At 31.0% G+C, this 22,900-nt stretch overlaps 1 protein-coding gene across 1 annotated transcript in view; it reads left to right on the top strand.

Annotated features, from left to right (window-relative positions):
• Window positions 1–7,354: 7,354 nt before the first annotated feature.
• Window positions 7,355–22,900, top strand: part of LOC123298829 (xaa-Pro aminopeptidase ApepP-like) — a 64,272-nt gene continuing 48,726 nt past the window's right edge. Inside the window, exons 1-2 of the mRNA XM_044880928.1 lie at window positions 7,355–7,488; window positions 7,546–7,600. Of these exons, the coding sequence (XP_044736863.1) occupies window positions 7,573–7,600 (28 nt within the window). The 5' untranslated portion in view covers window positions 7,355–7,488; window positions 7,546–7,572. The remainder of the gene's footprint in view (window positions 7,489–7,545; window positions 7,601–22,900) is intronic.

Genomic DNA, 22,900 nt, shown 5'->3' with positions numbered 1-22,900 from the left:
CAACCAATATGTAGACCCTAAGAGACTAATTTCTGACGAGAAATGTTACCCATTGCACTAGGAATTTCTGCTACATTTTGATAAGCCATTAACGTATAAGTATCGATAGAATGTTCGTCAATTGGAAATTCAATTGTATAGCTGGTTATAATATTCGAACGTCTCCAACGATCTTCTAACGATAATTCTCTTTTCCAAAATGGATTTAAATTATATCGAGTATAACTAATGGTATTTTGCATACTATGTTGATACATTTTACTATAAAATGCTTCGGTTAATGGACAAGTATAGACAAGTTGATAGCCATGTGCATCTTTTTCATTCCAAATATCTAGAAATTATTTCATAGACATTATTCTTTATTTTAATAGTGATTAAGAACCCCTCCCCCCTTAAACTTTCAGAATTGATTTAGACTTAGTCTAACTTCATCTAAAAATAAATCAAGCCTTTCATCCAAAATTGCTTTGGTGCTCGTACATCCTTAAATCATCATAAATCGGGAAAAAAATTGGTGTCGAATTTTTCAAAGATCCGCTTGTACTCATAAATATTCCAGCTCTTTATCTTGAATCGTTTGAAAGAAATTTGAAGGATGCCGGATTTTTGACCATCACATGTAAATTAATTAAGATACTTACCAAAATATTTTTTTCTGTCTTCTTTTAATATGAATAGGTTCATAGCGATTTTACAATTGAACGAATATGCTAAATTAATTATTTCTTCTTTATCTTCTTGTCCAATATAAGGATAAAAATTATCAGGTCTAGCAAATTCTGCTCGTACTAAATAACGTTCAAGATTACCGTGAACGTCACTTACACGACCAACAACACTATGATATCTTTTATTCCATTCATATTCATCTTTACACGTATTCTCTAAACATTTATATTTTAATATTGAAATTTCATTTTTCCCAACAATACCACGTCTTGAATCCCAAACTTGTTGATCCGTTCTCTTTAAATTTCCTAATCTAACTCCATATGCTGAATTCCAACATGTTGCACCCTCCGGGCGTATTTCATTACGTGGCTTGTATGACGATCTGATTGGAGATAAACAGTTCCGAATGCACCTAATCAAATAAATGATAAACAGAGTTCATTATGGAAATACCCATGGGATGATACGCGTGAGATGGCTTCGCCGAGAGCATTGATTTTAATACCAACACAGAGGTATATTTGTATCTCTTAGGCATTGAATTTCAAGGAATCCTTTCTTAGAAAGCGTCTACACTCTAAAAGGAACTTACAAATTTCTATTTTCAATGGTTCGGCCTTGCGTAAAACGATAAGACATATTTTTAGAATTTCGATTTATAAAGAAACATTCTTAACATTCTGCTTGTGAGAAGAATAATTAAATTATCTTTCATTAATAATCACTATATCCATAATGACAGGTGAATATGATAATTGGTGATATTATTAATTCTGGGTTTATCAGTGAAAAAAAAATAATTAAGATGGCAAAACGGCCTAAACTGACTACGTAACCTAATTTGGCGCTAAACGGTTATGTAAAATATCAGTAAAACTACTAAATTAAACTGTTGCATTCTTTTACTTACTGTATTAGTACTTGTTTAAATTTCCGTTTTGCCGTGGTTGTAGATGCTCCAAATTGTATCCGATACGTATGATAATCTGAGACTTTATTACCAACTGTATAAATTTTTATTGAAAAAATATTATAGTCATGTGGTATCCACCAATTCGGACATTTATCCACAGTTTTTCGTAATGAAACATTCAGCATCCATCCCAAAATGGAATCAAGAATTCTACCAACAAAATTTTCAAAAAGACCTGCCCATGGACAACACCAATTATTTTTTTCAACCATTTCACGTGTATTATGCCGGCTAGTAATCCAACAGGTACTTCGATCACCAGATTGTTTTTCGGTTTTATTTGTTTTTTCATTGACCCACACAATATCAAGACAACGTAAACATGAATAATTAAATTGGGTATAATAATAATCACGCATTGTTTCATTTAAAAACGGAAAAACCGAAAATTTTACAACGAATTTACTATCTTCAATTGTTACTTTTTTTTTAATCTTAACGTCCCATAAATAATATCCCCATTTTTTTTCTTTCTCTTCCCATCTTTTCTTAAAATCATTTTTGCCCATATTTTCGTATTGTAGTACATCGTCAATATGCAGAAAATATTCTAAATCTGTATTTATTTCCGCTGGATTTAGCGTGATGTATGGTTCATCTCGATCAGTTATTATAAATTTCAATGTTATATTTAAAAACGATTTAAAAAGAATACCTTTTTCATGGTAGATGAAAAATGAGTGATAATAATCGAACCATCCCTAAAAAGAAAAAACTTATCAAGTTTGAACTCGCAAGGAGAGAGTTTCTATCCCAAAGGACCCCGGACATATTAATTTTTGGTTTCGGATAAAATGTTTTGAAAACTATGGATTAAGGTAGTTTTGATCGGACTGATCAAAAGTTCTTATGGACTCAATCCTCAAAACCCCTTTCCTTCCGAGCTACAGCCTTTCAAAGCTCATTCACCGATTAATTTTTGAACAGTAAACAATTATTGTGAAACAATCAATTTCACGGAAAGGAAACAGTTGGTTTCGACATAGAAGTAACGAGGAGTAGGAGACAGAAATGTAAAAAAGTGAACTTACGAAATCGTAGGAAGTTCGTTTTGGTTTTCCTTTCACTTCCTCTGTTACGGTGGCCAGAACTGCTATCGTGTGATACAAACTTACATAATCTTTCGAACCTTTATAAAACCATCCCTCAGACTCTATCTTGAAATCGCCACCACTTAGTTCTTTTTTTTCGGCTCCTTCTGGCTTTCCCTTCTTTAATACACTCAATTTTGGGAATTTTTCATCAATCTCTTAAAATTCAAACAAATATGGAACTTTAAGTTGTTTATTAGAGTTAATTATTAGCTAGTCTCAGTAACCGAAAGGTTAAAGCGCCTTTACTCGCTCAGCCACTGAGCTGGGTAATTAAATTATCTTTCTTCTGATACCAATTTCAATATGATCAGGTAAGTCAATATAGGTAACAACACCGATCTGTTAACCAATCGAAATCAGAAGAAAGATAATTTAATTACGAAAAAAATGCTATAGGCTTGCCTGAAAAAACCGTTCATAGAAAAAATTGATTAAAATTAATTTAATTAAAAATAGCCATGAACACTTTTCGATCGAAAAACTATGATAGAAGTGTTTAAAAATCAAAAAATTTTATAAAAAAATATGTCTCATCTGGTTATCAAATGGATGAAGCTGAAGATTGACCTTAATACCGTCTTCTAGACCATAGAAAATAAAAAATCTTAATCTTCTCATTACATTAAGCTTGAAGTTTCTTTACCACTTACTTTCATTCAAAGACCATCGTTCTGCTTCATTTACAAAATTTTTCTTTTCCAAAACAAAAGCATCATATTTAACAGTTATCTCAGATTCAAGAAGTCCAGTGACTTCACATGCGGGAAATCTCAACATACGATTTACATAAACACGATTTGTTAAAATAATCGTACGTTTGGTATTCTTTGGGCTAAATTTAAAATAAAATAAATAATTTAAAAAAAAAAAAAAACCGACTGCGTTAAATAAAATCTGACCTGGCTGGTCCAATAAATCGAATTTCTGGTTCACAATTTTCAATATCACGTATTTTGATATATTCTGCTTCGGACACAACTTCTCTATCATCACCAATTAAAGTAATATAATTTCTACCACTATAAACTAATTCGAGGTCTAACGGAATATAATGTGATTGTACTAAAATAAATCAATTGTTTTTACAGTGTGTCGCATTTAAGATAAAAACTATCAACAAATTATTAATTAATGCATATTATTTTTGCCTATATGACATCACATCATGGCGGCTCATGTTTTAGGTCACGTGATGTACAGATTAAAAATTACGATTTTTAATTTTAATATAATAAAATAATAATGTGCTTTTATCATTCAAAATCAGAATATTTACGTATGTTTCTACATTTTTATTAAATTTTATAATTTATTTTTCATTACCGAAAGTACCCTTTTAGCTATAATCGATTAAAATGATGCCCTCTGTATACTTACCTACGGCAGTAGTATCTTTTAAAGTGGGCATTTTTTCTCTTGCGATCGCATCAGACATTTTATTCAAATAAAAAGTTTTATTATAGAATACCACAGCTCTGCCTTGATCATATTCAATTTTAATTGTTTTAAAAGGGGTAAGTCTATCAAACGCCATTATTATACTATTGTCGATATTATTAAATCGAATTATACGATCGAAATAGAAGCTTATGGCACGACGCACTAAAACAAAAAACAATCAGGTGACACATTAACAGGAAATTTTGGTAAATTAAAAGGTAATCAGCTAAGGATTAAAATAAAAACAAACCGGTATGAGATATCGCAATATTTTTGTTTGTTTGTTAAGGATGTACGAACGCCAGGGCACTTTTGGATAAAAGGCTTGATTTTTTTTTATATTAAGTTGAAAAGATTAGGGGGAGTTGGCCGATTATTTAAAAAGATAAATGACTTCAAAAGTAGTCATACTTAACATTTTTCTTATGGGAAAACGGTAGATGGATGATATATTTTCTTAGATTTCTCCAAAACTAGTCGGCGGAAATTAAAACAAAATAATTTAAATTAAAGATAAAACAAAAAATTATTGAAAAAAAACCCCGTTGTGCCCGACTAAAAGAATGTATGAACATGGTAGTGGGTGCACCAAAGTTGAAAATAAGGTACAAATAATTTCAACCACTAGTCTAAACTTGCCTTGGCGCTCGTACTACCTTAATATTTGACATTGAGGATCATTTGATCGTTGGATCGTTTATAGAGTTTTCTCTCTTATCCAGTTTTGCAAGATCTCACTTATATTAACTTCTTGACATCATGAGTGATTTTCTTAATATAGCCAATAATCCTTTATCCTTAACTAAATGCTCAGTATTATATTACAAAAAAAAAAAGAGGATAATTACTTGCAAAATATTCGTTATATCCTGAAACGGGACCTATACAATATTGATCTCCCCTAATGTAATATTTACAATTACAATAAAAACCACCCAAAAATGAAACGCAACCCGTTACATCTGCTTTATTACACATGTTGCATTCATCTTCAGATTGAACGTCACAGTTGTCACCTTTAAAAAAAATTATAATTGACAAACATCAATTTTAGTCATATCTTGAAACTTTTTTTCTTGCTAAACGTAGAGTGCAATTTTTTTGAATTCAGTGGAGAAAGTTATTTTTTAATCTCGTAAATATTAAACCCAGGGATAATAAGCGCATAGAGGTTAGGTTATATTGGCTGCCCACGAAGGACACACTTAGGTTATTGAGCCCATTGTGATAACATATATGTGTTTTATCACCTTTTCCGCTGGTAATTTCACTTATCAGCTCCTCAATTTCAGAGGCTGAGTGCACCTCCTTCATGCATATACCATGCACTACACCAGCCCATCACAACTGTTAATTTAATTAATTTTATTGCGACGGCGGGAATCGAACCCGCTACCCTGGGCATACCGGGTACGGAATTGTGTACTGATCATGGCGACGAGTTTAGAGGTTAAATTGTACTGTATTTGGCTCACAATCTGTATAAAAATATCAATATACGAAGTATCTTTTTTAAGGTGATTAATAGATAAGCCCTTCCAATTTTGGTACATCGTATGAAAACTTCCAATTAGTGTTCGTTACTGCTGTTACCTTCGTATGTTTTTTTCACACATAAACAATCCCATTTAGTCCAGGCTTGAAATCCTTCCTCTTTGATTATTGTCGAGATACAAACACCACGACCTTTACAGTTATCCATGGCACAATCGTACTCATCAAATGCTTCCTAAGCCCATGCAAAAAATGGTATATTAATGCTATAATATTTAACACAAAAATTAACCAAAATTTCAAAGAGATTTATATATCTCTCTAAAAGTTATCAAATTTGAAATCGAAAAGGCCGGCAAAGAGTGACAAAAATTTTTCAGCAATAGATTCCAAAACTAGAAAGTTTTCTAATGAGTATGATAAGATTTTAGATAACGCCTTTTTTTTATAAAAGGGCGGCGGCCTGGTGAAAAAATGATTAAAATATGGAAAAATTCTGTTTTTTGGCATGTTTTAGAAACGAAAAATAGGAGAGCTATCACCTCCCCGACTGAAATACTAACCGGTGCTTGATAATCTTCAAATCCATAATAATTTATAGAACTGACTTGTTCTTCTTCGGTCAAATAAAATACTCTACAATTCATGTGAAAGAAATTGGAACAAAAATAAATCCATGCTATAATCAAATATTTTTTGCCCATATTTTGATTATTTCTCTGAATCGAACAGAATTAATTATATAAATCTTTTCGGAGACGTTTGATTTAATTTGATTTAATGCAACAAGAATTATCATACAATGTTACTCATAAATAAATAACATTTGTTTTTTATAGACAGGTCCCAAGCTATAAAAAATGGGTCGGAACTCCGACTAGACGTATCAACTGAAGGTAAGTAGGTGAAATATGGTGAAAAGTGATAGATAGGTCTATCTATACTTATCTGCCCTTGTTTCGTAGAGCTGTCATGTCGAAAATTTCTGCGCGGAATATTTCCAATTTTAAGGTTTAATATCTCTCCACCAATGATTTTTACGCTTTACGAGATCGAAATGAGCTTTACGAGATCGAATCTTCCTTCATAATCTCGTCGAGAATGTAGAAGTAATACTAGCGGTGTCATCGCCTTTGCTCGCCTCGGCTTCGCTAAAAAAGCGGTTTTTTCCACTCGAGTCAAACGCGAGGCATTCACGCGAGTACAAGCGAGTATCATCTCCATATTCTTGTGATTACTTGTGTAGTTCAGTAGCTACAAGGTAAGAAATTTTTTGTGGATATTATTATGTCAGTATCGCGATCGGTGTGAACGCCATTCTGATTTGACCATTGTGGTAATAGTAACATTATCTTTAGATATGGCGAACAAGTCAATGTAGTATGGGCGCCAGGCCTATATTAAATAATTTTTCTTTGCTGTTTTTGATATTATTCCCTATTATTTGAGGCATTCTAGCAATGGTTATGAGTCACGTTCCAATCATAGTTGTAAATCAAATTTACGGGTCTTGGATGAATCTCTAAATAAATAAATATATGCGCCAATATCTGCTCGACTAATTTCGTTTGAAAACATATATTTTTATTAGGCGATGATGAATCGCATGCTTATACAAAAAAGATTTTCATGTAAGTAAGTATAGTAAACTGAACATTTCATACAAACGATAGTGACATTCAACGTTTAAAACTGTAACAGTGCGCGCAATCTATCCTACCGTACAGTGCCTTTTTAAAATCCACTTTACAACTATAGAAACTGTTTTCTTTTAAAAAGTTAAATTTTAAAATTAAAAAGTTTTTTTTTGAAGTATGTTTTTGTGAATTTAAAAAAAAAATAAATAAAATAATAAAAATTTTTGTGCAGTTTTTATTCATTCAACCGTATCAACAAATGAGGGCATACAAATTTTTGATTCTGGGTAAGTAAGTTTTCCCAACAATAAAAACAATAAAGTAATTCTTCTCGTGTAGGAAATCTTTACAAATTTTCTTACTTATAGAAGCGCAAATAGTTTCTCATTGGCCAATGTTTGATAGATCTATCCAGAGATTTTGCGTATTTAAGGAACCATGTTCCTTATCGCACGTTATCGTTCTGATTTGTTTGCTGGTTGGGAGGTTAAACCAAAAAAAGTGCAACAAAAAAAAAAAAAAAACGACTCCAAAAACCGACATGTATCTTGTAGCGGACGCATTAATAAATTCTAAACTTTGAAGTTGGATTTATTATTTGCGCGTTAGCTTATCTTTCAGAAGAAGGTTCTAGTGAAGACTTCATAATCTTATCTAGGAAACTAAAACTTTTTCAATCGATTCTGCTTCTCATGAATTTTGAGAAAATGCAAAAATATTTTTATAACTTTCAATTTGTATTTTTTGTCAAAATTTTATTTTTTAACATTAAAAAAAATTGAGTTGTGAAACTTTAAAAAACGGAGATATTAGAAAAAAATTGAGTTCTCGAGATATTAAAAAAAATGTCCAAATTTATTAATATTATTAATAACTATTATTTATTTATTATTATTCTGGCTGTGCATTCTGGGCTGTTAAAGTGGCCAAATGTTAATTATTTATAGCCCTAAAAAGGGCCTATCGTAAAGGAGTTCTTCGAAAGTGGAGATCAAACTATATTCACTGGGTTATATCTCTAAAAGTTGCTGAGTTTTTCCTTTATTACAACTAAAATGAAATTCGAACTACCTTCGAAAACAATTCGGGCTTAGGAGAGCTAAATACTTAAAAAAATCATCAAAGTATTGTTGGGCATTGCGAAACTAATTTTTTCTTCAAAATCCTTTCCTAAAATTCATTATCAATTACTATGGAAATAATTTTAAATTCATAAAACAGGCCTGACAATAAAAATCGTAAGCTATGTAAATTTTAGAGTTACCAAAAAACTCATTATGCGATACATTTTGAAAGCAAGTCGAACTTTTGTGCCTTCTTTAGCTGTTTGACGATTTTGAGGAATAGAAAATAAAATTCATAATCTACCCTCCAAAAAACGAGCTCCGACCAATGCATTGCTTGCAAAATTGTGGAAAATCAATTGTAGGATTTTTTAGTTTTAGCAACAAAAACTATTCGAAATATTTCTTGCAATAAAAAGGTTCCATTAAGAAAAGTGTAATAAATTCTATATAACAGCTATTAATGTTGAAAACATGATAACATGTTACGAGCAGTCATTTATTAATCTTACAGAAAGTTATCTGTTTTCACCCGGAAAACGGAAATTACAAATTTTGTGGGTATGTGTACCCATTGCCTTTGTGAATGCCAAGTACATGTCTCTCGTATCTCAATGTCTTTTATTTTTTTCGTTTATTTTATAGATTTTTAATTATTTTCTAAAATAACGTCTATCCATCTATTGTTAATAATATCTCTACAAGGTTATACCTTTACTAATGGAGGTGACTATTCCCATACATACTGACAATAGAAAGATTGTCGAAAGTCTACAAAATAATTAAACTTACAGCCAATCAATTTTAGGAGACAACACTCAATTAAAATTAAAATGTTTATCGCAAGCAAAATTTTAGAAAATAAATTTTACTATGCTTTATTAATGGCTATAATAATTAATTGAAGCAGAAAGTTATTTGTGTAACACATAAAGGTTATATACAGAAGTTGTTTTATATATTTAGTGCAATATAAAATTTTTACTAATCAATATTGATTGATTTTATTTTCATACACGATGGAGTATTTTGAAAGGTCTGTGACCTTATGTTTTCTTTTCTATTTGGGCTATTTAGTATCCGAAAAAAAATCTACTCTACGTTCACTGGTCATTTGATCTGCTGAATATCAAAATATGAAAGGAAGGAAGCCATCTCTCAATATCGGGGTGGCTAGAAAAAGAATATAAAAAATCTAAAAGCCATTTTTGTGCCAGCAATTAAAAGTATTGTTTTCCGAACGACATATGCCTCGACGTATGTCCTAAGTTCTGTTAGATGGAGTTATAAAATTTTTTTCCTTAGTTTTTTGCAGGTAACCAAAATTTATAATATTTCATTTTGTTATTCGCTCCGTGTTTAATTTAATTGTATATGTATTATAATTTAAAAGTTCGAAAGAACATATCAAATAAAGATTTTTAATTAATTAATATATATTCGCTCCGTGCGTGAGTTTCGTTTCCATGGTAACGATACACTACTTTAATTATAGAATTGTATGGATGCATATATAATTGTATGGATTGCATTTATGGTTTACATTGAAAATTTAATATTATTGTCTCAAAAATTTAAATAAATAATTATGATAATTTACATTTGAAAAATAATATTTGTGCAATTTGATTTCTTATTTTCACAATTTTTAATGAATTAAGTTTAATTAATTCGTGTTTTACAATAATTTTAATTTGACATTTCTATAACATTAACATGTAAAAAATTGCAAATTAGTCATAACAGTCTCCTTTAACTCCAAAATTTTTCACTGGAACGCTGGCATCGATTTTATTGTCCCTCGCACACAACGAATAAGATATTTTTAAACTATGCACTAGAAATGAAGCACCGTGTACTGATAAATGGCAATGTTCTCATTTTCTTTTTCAATACTGTTTAAATATGCAAAAAGAAAGTTTATTTAGTTTATGAGTTGTTTGATGTTTTTATGGTAATTATTCTTATTTTTTTCAAATAACCCACGGTTAACTAGAATTTAGCAATTTTGTAACCAAGTCAAGAAATCGATTTGATTTTTTTTGTAACATATGTTACAAAGATCGTGTGTTTTCGATGTGATCGATTCGTTTGTGACATAGTAGCTTCTAAACGGATGGACCGATTTTGATTTTGTTTTTCTTTTTTTGTTTGAATGGTAATTTTATCGGGATTGTTCATAGTTTCAAGAAAATATGCTAAGCCGTTTGAAGACCATCACTTCTTTTCTAATTGTTATCGGATACGGAACCCTAAACTTGTATTTGAAACAAAAATAGCAAAGAATACTCTCAGATTCCGTTTTATGAATATTTGGTTAAATTTTATATAAAGTAAAACGCTAAACTCGAAAGAATAAAGGTTTAATATGGGATAATCTTATGATATTAGAAAGCTCAAAATCTGATACAGTTATGTTTTGGAATTTGCACCTCTCATTTTCAAGCTTACCGTGTTGGTTAATAACGAAGAATAGAATTAATGTCTAAAAACGTACGATTTAAGTTTGTTCTTTTTTTAATTTGTATATCATACCTGTAGTAAAATTGCCTATAAATAAAAATAAAGTAAATTACTTGTATCACTTATAAATTACTATAGAGTGATAATCATCCGCTTCGCTGGGTTTAAAAGTAAGGATTGATAAAGATTGCTCTCGCTTATCCCCTTTCAATAATATCCGAAATAATGGTAAGGATTGTTTTACACAGGTAAAATATATGTATGGTTTTCTATTTTTATAAATGTATAATAGTAATTATTCATTAAATATATCAGAGAAGATGGCTTTGAATTGAAATTCAGGGTTATTTTACACATATTGTATATAGTCATTCAAATTTTGGCATGAAACAGATAAATTTAACGCCTGAATTAAATAATACATAGTTTTTAAAAAAAAAAATCGTACATTTGGCATGATAAATATGTAAGTGTTTTGATGGTGGGTTAATTATGTGTTGTCTTTATATTTTTAAATCGATGTTTTCATTTACAAAACATCTGAAAACATATTTTTTGTAAAATGCAATTTTAATTAATTGTTTTCTACTAAAAAGAAAACATAATCCAGTTATAATTAGATTATCATTTTGAAGAAAAAAAAAATTATGCGAGCCATGTTACAAGACGTTATATTATTATTATTATTACACTTCTCCAGTGTTTCTCCATTAGACGGGATGAGTCGAAAGTATTTCGATTCATCACCATTGAATGTTTTCCTCTCTGACCTCGCCTTGTTGTATGAAAAGTGGATGAGAGCGCAAAGCTGCTCTATTATGAAATTTGCAATAAGTCACACGCTTTATTTAAATTACTTGCAGGGGGGAATAATTTGTGTAATACAGAACACAAAATCTTAAACATTGTATCACTTTACAACTTCAACACACAACATACATACTTTGGTTTGTGTCGGTGTATGTGTATCTCAGCATATATTTATCAAAACGGACAATTGTCCGTCTTGCCAAATATATGCCTAACGTATGTGATATTCGCACGATTAGTTGCGTCCAACACTTAATTTACCAAGAAACGTAGTGTAGGTTTTAATGGGTTAGTTTTTATAATAACAAAAGTAACCAAATAGAGTTTTTTTGTAATAATTTTGCATTTAGAGACGCCTTCCACTATGATAAAACGCATCCTATCTTTAAGTAGTGTTTTATTGGTTTCATTCAAAATGTTATTGAACTGCAGTGATTCGTTAAAGATATATTAATTTATTTTGTTAATTATCTCGCAAAGTAGGCCTCATATCCAAAAGTGGAAAATAACTTTTTCCTTCGTCTTTATGAGCTTATTCTGCAGGATAACGATCTGCAGTCAATAACAGAACGCCCTGTATATTTATGATGATACACCGTTGGATCTATTAGAATAAATTCAATCTATTTAATTAAATTGGCCTTAATAATTGGATATAGGTAGGTTGGATGATATTATGGAGATCATTAACAAAACAAAACATTTAAATACTAGAGTTTAGTATAGTAGTAACCTTGTGTAGGGACATAAATAATTCTTTACAACCATGCAAAATGAACATTTCCAACAATAATATAATTTGCAGTTGTGTGTGTTGTATTTATGTTCCGATATAGTTTATGTAAGGGGAGCAATGTTTACTAATGATTATAGTGCAAGGATTTGACGGTAATCATGGAAGAGGTCATAGAAGTTGATTCAAGTTCACTCAATCGTAATTCTAAAAACGAAGTTCTGTATTCGCAAAAGTTAAGTACTACTTAGGAAAGACTCAAAACTTTCATGGAAAATGACCACCTTCAGAATCAGCTACTCTGAGACCATCATCAAATTACAAAGACTGGCGACTCAGGAACCGTTGAAAAATGAGCCTTAAAGCTTTAAGACTCGGGTCTTTTCAGAAAAAGCAACGTTGAACACTTAAGGAAGCTGACACTAATTAACATTCTAAGAAGACAATTGACGGACATCAAAAACTTGAATATTATTAACACAATGCCAGACTATTTGGAGGTTAGGATTTCGATAAAAGAAAAAAAGACACCCTTCAAAATCTAATGGGCAACAATCTGATTTTAAAAAATCAGATTGATGAGTGCGTTTATTTCGAATGGTTCAATTACAAAATCGTAAGCAGGAACAGGAAAATACTCAGAAGACCTGAGTATCGAAGTTAAATAGAAGAAAATTGTTGATGCAGCAATCCAGGTCTGAAGACACTCAGGTGCATCAGTCACTAAATTAGCAACGAATAGAAAATTGGACAAAAACTCGAAATTTGATGAGAAATTTAATAAGTCATTATTACCACTCAAAAAAGTTATGGTGGTATCATCGAAAAGGACTTGATCAACGGCAGTGATGAGATGTAGAGGAGGACTGTAATAGGCCCTGGCAAGACGGGCGCGAATAAGTTAATTTTTACTAATCTCGTCTGCTAAGAGAAATGAATCACATAAAGTTGTGGAATTGGATGACCTTTCCAGCAGACAAATGCAACACTTTATACAAACGAATAGGGTTTTGCAAGCAATCTCCAGGAAGAACCAAAATATTATGAAAGCAAAATCGCTTCAAGCCAAAAAATTACAGCAATGTTTTCCAAAATTGATACTTAGTTTCGCTTTTACGGGGGCTTTAGATTACAGAATTTGATTACGATGAATATTTCTATTTAATCAATAATAACCGATAAATAACTATTTGTCGGAATCGAACCTGGCCAGCTTTACAATGGTCAGATTAGAATCGTATGAATACAAATCAATTATTTTTTGTTTATAATAAAAAATAAAAATTTTTAAAAATTGTTCAAAAAAAAAATCAAAACTAATTGATAACTTCCTACAGTAAACGATCCGTAATTATTATTTTATACATATTATAGTAGTTTTTTATTTTATTTAGTTAATAAACTTTAATAAATATTTAATTATACGTGAGGGCGTTTAATTATATAAATATAAATATATATTTGTATAACAGGTGATTCAAAAATACACTAATAAATTTCAAAGTCCGCAACATAATTCATAATCTACCTCTATAATTATCACAGCCGCCATTTTAAATTATCATAAAATTTGTAACCAATTTCACTCCGAATGATGGAAGAATTCTGATGATATTCTATACACCTTAATCTGCTCAGGCATTTAGAAGTTACGGTAGAACAAAAAAAACTTACAGTGCAGTCGTATAATAATACCATAATAGATCCATTTCCTGCGGTAATTCGCTAAAAAGACATGCTTTCTGGTTTCTCAAAAAATAATTTTCTTATCATATTTTTGTTTCATTAAATCATAATTTTAATTTATCATTTTATATCTCGAAACTGAAAGAACTTCTATTGATGCAAAGAATTCATCGCAGAGCTATTTGTCAGTGAATTTTTGAATCACTCTGTAGACATTTTTAATGTTGATATATGATAATAAAAATATTTAATTTATCATAAGTACATCTTTTAAATTTTATTTTTGTACAATAACTATGTAGACAGTAAAAAAATGCAATCTGACAATTTCGACAAAGTCTAAATACTGGAATTTTATGAAAAGCACACAAAACAAATTATTGTCAAGTTATCGGTTTTAAAAGCGAAGAACTGATCATTTGGGACGTCTCCCTGAGCCTCGGCCTCACTTTTACACATTCTTATGTTGTTTCAACGAAGTCGCTTAACTTCCATATTACGGGAAAAATTGGAAACGGAAAATTCAATCCCAATACATCCATAATGTTTGTTTTTTTTTCGAAAAACCTCCGAAAAGGCATACATAGAACTGAAAGTTAGTAATTGCACAATTAATCCAAGGGCAATTATCCCTTCGATTATTTAGGCACTTGGTAAATGCTTGAATTCATTTTTTTCTATCTAACATAATATTTAATATAAATATGCTTGTTTGTTTGATACAATCCGTTTTCTATGTAACAGAATTAAATAATAATTTCTAACATATGTTTTATTTCATCCGTATATTTTATTATAGTTTAATTCTTTTAAAGTGCATCGAATCTAATTTTGCCTCTGTACTAAAGTTATACAATTTAGAAAAAACACTGCATATTTTTTCATACAAACTCGTATTTATTACCAATTTCATAAAGCACCTTTACAAAGCCCCTAAAAAAACATGGTTCCTGTATGCTATCCCATAGGAACCGTGCATTTTGCCGGGACAAAAGTTAACCTATGTCATTTTCTGACCCCTAAAGTACCACTACCTATGCAAAAAATCATGTTGATGCTTTGCTCTATGAAAAATTAAAACAAATCTATCTCACATTTTACCCAGACAATGTGCTATTCCAGACTATTATCTATCTCTGTGCCAAATTTTATCCAGATCCGTTCAGCCGTTCTAGCGTGATTGAGTAACAAACATCCAACCATCCATCCACACTTTTCCATCCTCCATATAATATGAAAAATGTTTTCAAAAAAATTGCAGCCTGTGGGTCTTCTGCACCAGTTTTTTTCGTTCCTGGTAATTTTCTATGACTTTCTCAATTTCATAGCTTGACGGATGTTAGCTTTTAAGTGCTCCAACGTTGCAAATTTGTTGATATAAATGCGACTCTTAAAAAAACTTTACAAAAACAAAGCCAATGGCGAATTCTTGGATGAAGGCACGCTACGATAATACATATGCCTTGCCCCAACTTCACTGATTGCAGATCATGGACAAGAAACCTTTGAATAAATTCGTATATAGAGGTTATGTGTGGCATTCTACAGTTTTATAGTAATATTCTGATTTAATTTTCTAAATAACAAGCCAAGCCCTTTACAATTTTTTATTCTGTAATATGTATACTGTTTTGTTTTTTTTTCCTGTAGTAGTATAGTAATTAGATCAGATCGTTTGAGTATGAGGATTACATTAATTTTATCGATTGTCGATATTTTGCGTGCCACAAAAATGGTGCAGTCAATTAGGACCGGCAAGTTTTTGAGAATTTGAGAAAGTTTCTGCTCTCGTTTGAGGCCCCAGATAAAAAAAACAAAAAGTGTACAAATAGAAGGAAGGTAGACAAATTTTATGTCGAAGGGTTCCCGTTGGAAGCGTATTGGTATTGCTCTATTATCGAGTTTTCAACAATAAATGTAGTTATATTATGGTTTATAATCTTCAGTAAATCAAGTCTTAATGTAGCTCTTGGAAAGTAAAGATCTCATTCTAGGACTTTATCCAATGATACTACGCCAATCGCATTAGATCAAAGGAAGGACTGAGACAGGAAAAATTAATAACAGCAATTTTCCTTCGGAAATCGTTGACAGAGGGAGGTTCGTTGGCAGTCTACATGATGGTTTTCGTGATTTCAATTCTGTTGCATTATCCGTCATTTTGAATTGGTGGTGAATTTTTGTTTATTGAATAACTCGTTTATTTTCAATTTTTCACGATTTCCAAAGGAAAATTTAAATTAGGCTATACCCAAGGGAGCAAAAGAAAAGAATTTCTCAGATCTCATGTTCATTGTCGATCGAGGTGATGCCGAGGGTAAAACAAACATGAGATCTGAGAAATACTTTACTGTCTCTCGCGCTTTAGACGATTTCTCGAAAACTATTCACACAAAGGACTAATAAAGTATATTTCACTTTCAAGGAACTCAAAACCAAAAAAGTGTTCTCGTTTTTTCGAAGTTTTATTTCAACTTCTCTAAGGAAGTCAAGAAAAGGAAGACAAAGGAAAAAAGTTCGAATAAAGATATTATTAATAGAAGTATTTTTTGTAAAAAGAAATTTTTTTATATTTTAAATTTTCTAGCATTATCGCAAAGAACAGTTAAAAGGTGAAAGGGGTTGTCTAGATATTTTTAATCCAATCATAACATGACAGCTAAATTAAGTAATTTATGATAAATAATAATAAGTATAATATAATAAAATTTAGCAATTTATCTTTGACCATTTGAACGTGATGGTAATAATAAGCTTTATACACGATTTGTGACTTTATATTTCATAATAATAATATGCGTTCCTAATTTAATCAAATAGAGACACTAGATAGATGATATATATTTTACATTTCACGTACGACCATAAAAAAAATTAAAAGTAAATACCGTAAAATCTCAAATTACTTCCATATCAAAAATTTAAAGCCACTATGTAACTCGATCAAAGCATTTGCCCAATGATCTTGGATGTGGGTGGTTTGAGTTTTTTGCAAAATCACAAAAGACATGTTCCGCTGGGTTAGGTTAGGCTAGGTTAGAAAAGTTTGTCGTGGTGTGGAACACTCTTAAATCATAGGGTCCATTGTGATACCGAAAGAGGGTGGCCATACCCGGCCACTACTCCATGAATCATGAACAGTAGGAGTGCTTTGACGTCACGGACTTCAGGTTGGAGAGATCGTCAAAGAAAGGTTGGCCTAAGTAAGTTCACCTCCTTTTGGCAAGAGCTGGACAGTGACAGAGAAGATGAGACATCGATTCTTCCTCCTTCTCACTGTGGCAGCTCCTAGTAGCCGCAACACTTTTGCTAAAAGAGGCTCTTGGAAGTTATATAAGATCTTCGAAAAGTGCGTTCCTCCCTCCATCTAAGATTGGCCTTTATTAAGATATCTTCTTTGAGGAGCAACTTGCAGTTCGTAAATGAAACTCCCGAATGTCTATTGATGTTTGTGTCCGGCACAATTGTGCCTTTATTACAAGCTCGGAGTGTCACCAGGTCTTTAAGTAACTATTCAATGTTAAAGCTTGAGTTTTAATGCATTGTTCTTATGGAAAAATCTTTAAGAATGAAATTTTTGATAATCATCACTTCGAATAAAAAAAGACGAAAAAAAAAACTTTCGAATAGAAAGACAACATGTTAGCAATTTAGGGTTGAAATTATTTTTATCTTATTTTTTACTTTGATGATGAATTTTGTTATAACTTCATGAATCTCCCGTAAAAACGCAACTTAAACAAATATTTTTGATATTTACAATAATATTGTATATTTTTTGTTCCACAAAAATTTAACCTACATAAGATGACATATTATAGTAAAACGTGTAACGCCATTGACCTAATTCTTTTTATTTTACTATTATATTAATATTATCATATAAATGTGTGTATTATACTTGAATATGACGAAGTTATAGTAAGTAAATGATGAGGATAAAGGTGTGTCTGTCATTAAGGTGTGACAGACAACATGTATATATATCTACATAGATCCATGATATTTTACAGGAAACATACCTATACCATGGTATGTATACACGATGTCCTAAAACCTATCATATTAGAAGGGTAATAAATAGAAGACAATTCTAATAAGAAAGTTTCGCTATAGTTTTAGGACCCCATAAACTTATACCTAACGAATAGAACTTTTCTTTTAATATAGATTGTTATTTGGAGAAATTTCCGTTTAATAATCGTCAAATTGTTCAAACGTTTGTTTTAATCGTGAAATCGTTGTTCAACTCAAATTAACGACGTCATGTTTACTAGAACAGTAAGTTAGAAATATACTATTTAATTTATTTGTTGTGTGCGTAGTCATGGTAGGGACAATAAAATCGATGCCAGCGCTTTAAGTGAAAAATTTTGGAGTTAAAGGGGGCTGTTCTGACTAATTTGCAATTCTTTACATGTTAATGTAATAGAAATGTCAAATTAAAATTATTGAAAAACACGAATTAATTAAACTGAATGCATTAAAAATTGTGAAAATAAGAAATCAAATTGAACAAATATTATTTTTCAAATGTAAATTATCATAATTATTTATTTAAATTTGTGAGACAATAATATTAAATTTTAAATGTAAGTCTTAAATGCAATCCATACAATTATATATGCATCCATACAATTCTATAATTAAAGTAGTGTATCGTTACCATGGAAACGAAACTCACGAACGGAGCGAATAGGTGCTTTCTACATGGTACTTTGATTTATATACAGACTTACATATATGATTCTTCAATGCGATTGGTCTTTAATTTTATAGTTATCCAATAAAATTGGCTCGCAGGTAAACAAACATGAGGCCTACCTCATACTTCAGTTTATTACGTGACGAAATCTTGACCGATTTCAAGACCTTAACCTATGTTGCTCATTTACGAATTCGATTTCTCTTCTTACGTCCAGAGCACGCTATAAAAATTTCAGCTTGATATCTCTTTTCGTTTTTGGAGTTATCGTATCCACAAGGCAGATGGACAGACAGACCGTCAGACAACCGATAATGGACTAATTAGGTGATTTTATGAACCCCTATATCAAAACTTTGTACATAGCATAAATATTTTTTAGCGTTACAAACTTGGGACTAAACTTAGTATACCTTGATATATTTCATATTATATACACATGATATACAAAAAAAACATACACAGATAAACGCTAATAAAACATTAGTGTTTTTTTTTTTATGTGAAGATATAAAAATATTACTATGTGACGTTTCGAACATTAATTTTAAATGTCAAATTAATTTAGATGAAAGGGATACGATTCACGTAAAAAATGTTATATGCCACAAACATCATATAAACATAATAATCATATTCATTATAGGTATACATAACGAGTTCGTTAAATTGAAGTTGTGTTAGAGCAGTAAATCTGTCAACGCTACAATGAATACTTTCATATATAGCTCATCTGTATACACAGTATAGCAAGCAGGGCATGGTCACAGCAGAGAAGTAAATTGTCGCAACATTGCAGCTTATACAACAATTCACTGTTGGATTAGACAAAATATTCGCTAAAAAGTAATTAATCCAATCGATATATAAAAAATAGGTGGGAGGAGGAATTATGCCGAGCTTAACGAAATTTTTACAGGCTATTTGGTGGTACTGTAGGATATCTATCCTAATTTTTCGACCTCGAAGACTCTGTTCTACCTTGAGGGAGGAGGGAAGCTAAACTCTCAAAATTTTCGGACTTCTTTCAGTTTTTCGCTTATATCTCGTTACTTAAGCACAATTTTTGGGCTGAGAACATAGTTGTACCAAACTGTTGATATTAATGTGTGCGGTTAACATAATTAAAATGGAGACGATGGGACCAAAACCTTCATTTTTCCATTCCTGTTTTAAATTTCGAAAAACTTTGTCTCACTTTGATCGGCTATATCTCGGTTATTGTTGAGTTTAGAAATTCGTTTTACCTTCCAAATTTTAACATATTAATGTTCTACAACTTTGTAATGAACTAAAGACATACAAAATGTGTTTAAGTTACGAGATATAAGCAAAAAACTGAAAGAAGTATACAAATTTCGGGGGGCCTCTCTCAAGTAAGCTCAGAGTCCTCGAGAAAACTACTTTTAATCTCATGTCATTACAAATACCTTACTTTTAATAAGTTTCGTGAATCAAGTCTTTAACTGTTTTATAAAAACATATGCCAGTTACCACTCCATTTTTTATTGAAAGCCTTCCACATTATTTTATAAATCGGTTAAATGTTCCAGATAATAACAAATGTTATTATATATACAATAAAAAAAAAAAAAACTAAAGCTTTAAAAAAAAGCACTTAAAATATTTACAAAATGTCGGAAATGTTCTACCCAGATTCATTATATGTTATTTGATTTTCCGCTTGTTAAACATACATAAATTCTGTTTTTTTTTTTTTAATATTATCGTTTTTTCTATTTGAATGGTTGCCAGAAGTAAATATTATGTTACCTGTGATAATCATCATCTTGCTAGACATCACCTATTCATCAATCATTTTTATACAGTTGACACTTGTATAACGCGATATACAGGTATTCGCTCCGTGCGTGAGTTTCGTTTCCATGGTAACGATATACTACTTTAATTATATAATTGTATGGATGCATATATAATTGTATGGATTGCATTTAAGACTTATATTGAAAATTTAATATTATTGTCTCACAAATTTAAATAAATAATTATGATAATTTACATTTGAAAAATAATATTTGTGCAATTTGATTTCTTATTTTCACAATTTTTAATGCATTAAGTTTAATTAATTCGTGTTTTTCAATAATTTTAATTTGACATTTCTATAACATTAACATGTAAAGAACTGCAAATTAGTCATAACAACCTCCTTTAACGCCAAAATTTTTCACTGGAAGTGCTGATATCGATTTTATTGTCCCTACCATGACTACGCACACAACGAATAAGGTTGTCACCTCAAAGTTTCGGGAGGACGAGAGAAATATTTATTGATTGATTATGTAGAATAGCAATAAATTGCCATCTGTGAATGGGAAATAGAACTATTATTAAATTTTAGTACACTTAATGAAAATCTTAATGATTCGGGGGGGGGGAGTTATTTTATTACAAAAGATACTCAGAATTATTGACTTAAGCGAGTTATGTAAAAATAAATAGGACATTCCATTTGAAATAACGATTTTAGGGTCAACCTTCCGGTATAACTGGAAGTGTCGCAAATCTGAAAATATTTTAGGCGGATATATCCCAAGCAGCTATGGTGGAATACCAATTTTCAGATTTCTTTTATGTCTGGTTCTCTATAAACTTCTAATGTGCGGTCAATGTGGGACACCCTGTCATCAGCAATCTCGGAAACGGCTCCAAAGATTTTTCATGCATTTTAGTATGCCGTCGCCCTATTAGCTCAGTTGGTTAAGGCGTAACCAATTCCATCCGCGATATGCTTAGGGTAGCGGGTTCGATTCCCGCCGTCGCAACAAAATTAATTAAATTAATAGTTGTGATGGGTTGGTGTAGTGAATGGTATGCATGAAGGAGGTGCACTCAGCCTCTGAAATTGAGGAGCTGATAAATGAAATTATCAGCGGAAAGGTGGTAAAACACATATAGGCGGTATCACATGGGGCTGTATAGCCTAAGTGTGTCCTTCATGGACAGCCAATATAACTTAACCTAACCTAACCTAGTATGCAGAGAGTTTTTGAAGAAATAACTGAAACATTGATTGAAAAATATGACTCTTCCTGACATCTATTGGTGATGAAATAAAGTACATTACCGGAATATTCAAATTGATATTTGTGTCGAGACATTTTAAATGGTTCTTGTGTTAGTGATAAAATTTGTGCAAAAAATACCGAGTAAAGCTCATCCAAGTACTTCGTGTTATATGAGGATCGGCCTGTATATAACCAATTATATTTCATGTTTTTCATAAAATGTTTCGTATACATATTTTCTTATGGTTTTCGTTCATCAACATTACTAACTACCGTAGAAAAATAAAATGTCAAGGACTATTATCACTTTGTTACTAAATGAAAGTGGCACTTTTTTTTTTTTTTTCTTAATGAACCAAAGAAAATTTGTAGTGTCTGCTTTAATTAAAATGTCCTTCAAACTTATTTTATTAGCGAAGCAAATTGTGATAATCAAATTTTACGCTTTAAAAGAAATATATCTACATGATTTCTTTTAATAATTTTTATACCATGCATATATGTCATATGCAAGGTATACTAAGTTTAGTCACAAGTTTATGACGCTTAAAAATATTGATGCTACGATCAAAATTTTGGTATAGGTGTCCATAAAATCACCTAATTAGTCCATTTCCGGTTGTCCGCCCGCCCGTCCGTCCGTCCGTCTGTCAACTCGATAACTCAAAATCGAAAAAAGATATCAAGCTGAAATTTTTACAGCGTACTCAGGACGTAAAAAGTGAGGTCAAGTTCGTAAATGAGCAACGTAGGTCATTTGGGTCTTGGGTCCGTTGGACCCATCTTGTAAACCATTAGAGATAGAACAAAAGTTTAAATGTAAAAAATATTCCTTTCAAAAAAATTACCAACTTTTTTTTGAACATTTTTTTCGTAAACATCACTGTTTACCCGTGAGGGCGCAAATTAGGTGTAAATTGTATAGTATGTACCTATTATATAGGAATATCAGTTATGTATGTGTGACATGTATGTATGTGTAATGTGGCAGAGTAATCAACCCTGTCTATGTATGGTATTTCAATAATTAACTTAGTCAATTGATTGTTTTCACTTGTTTTTACTCATTCCTGGATACTTTCTTTCTTCACTGTTTT

This window comes from Chrysoperla carnea, chromosome 1 (assembly GCF_905475395.1).
Source record: "Chrysoperla carnea chromosome 1, inChrCarn1.1, whole genome shotgun sequence".
In the NCBI taxonomy this organism is placed as follows: Eukaryota; Metazoa; Arthropoda; class Insecta; order Neuroptera; family Chrysopidae; genus Chrysoperla; species Chrysoperla carnea.
Note: the sequence above shows the minus strand (reverse complement) of the source record. Positions and strands in the feature narration are given on the sequence as shown.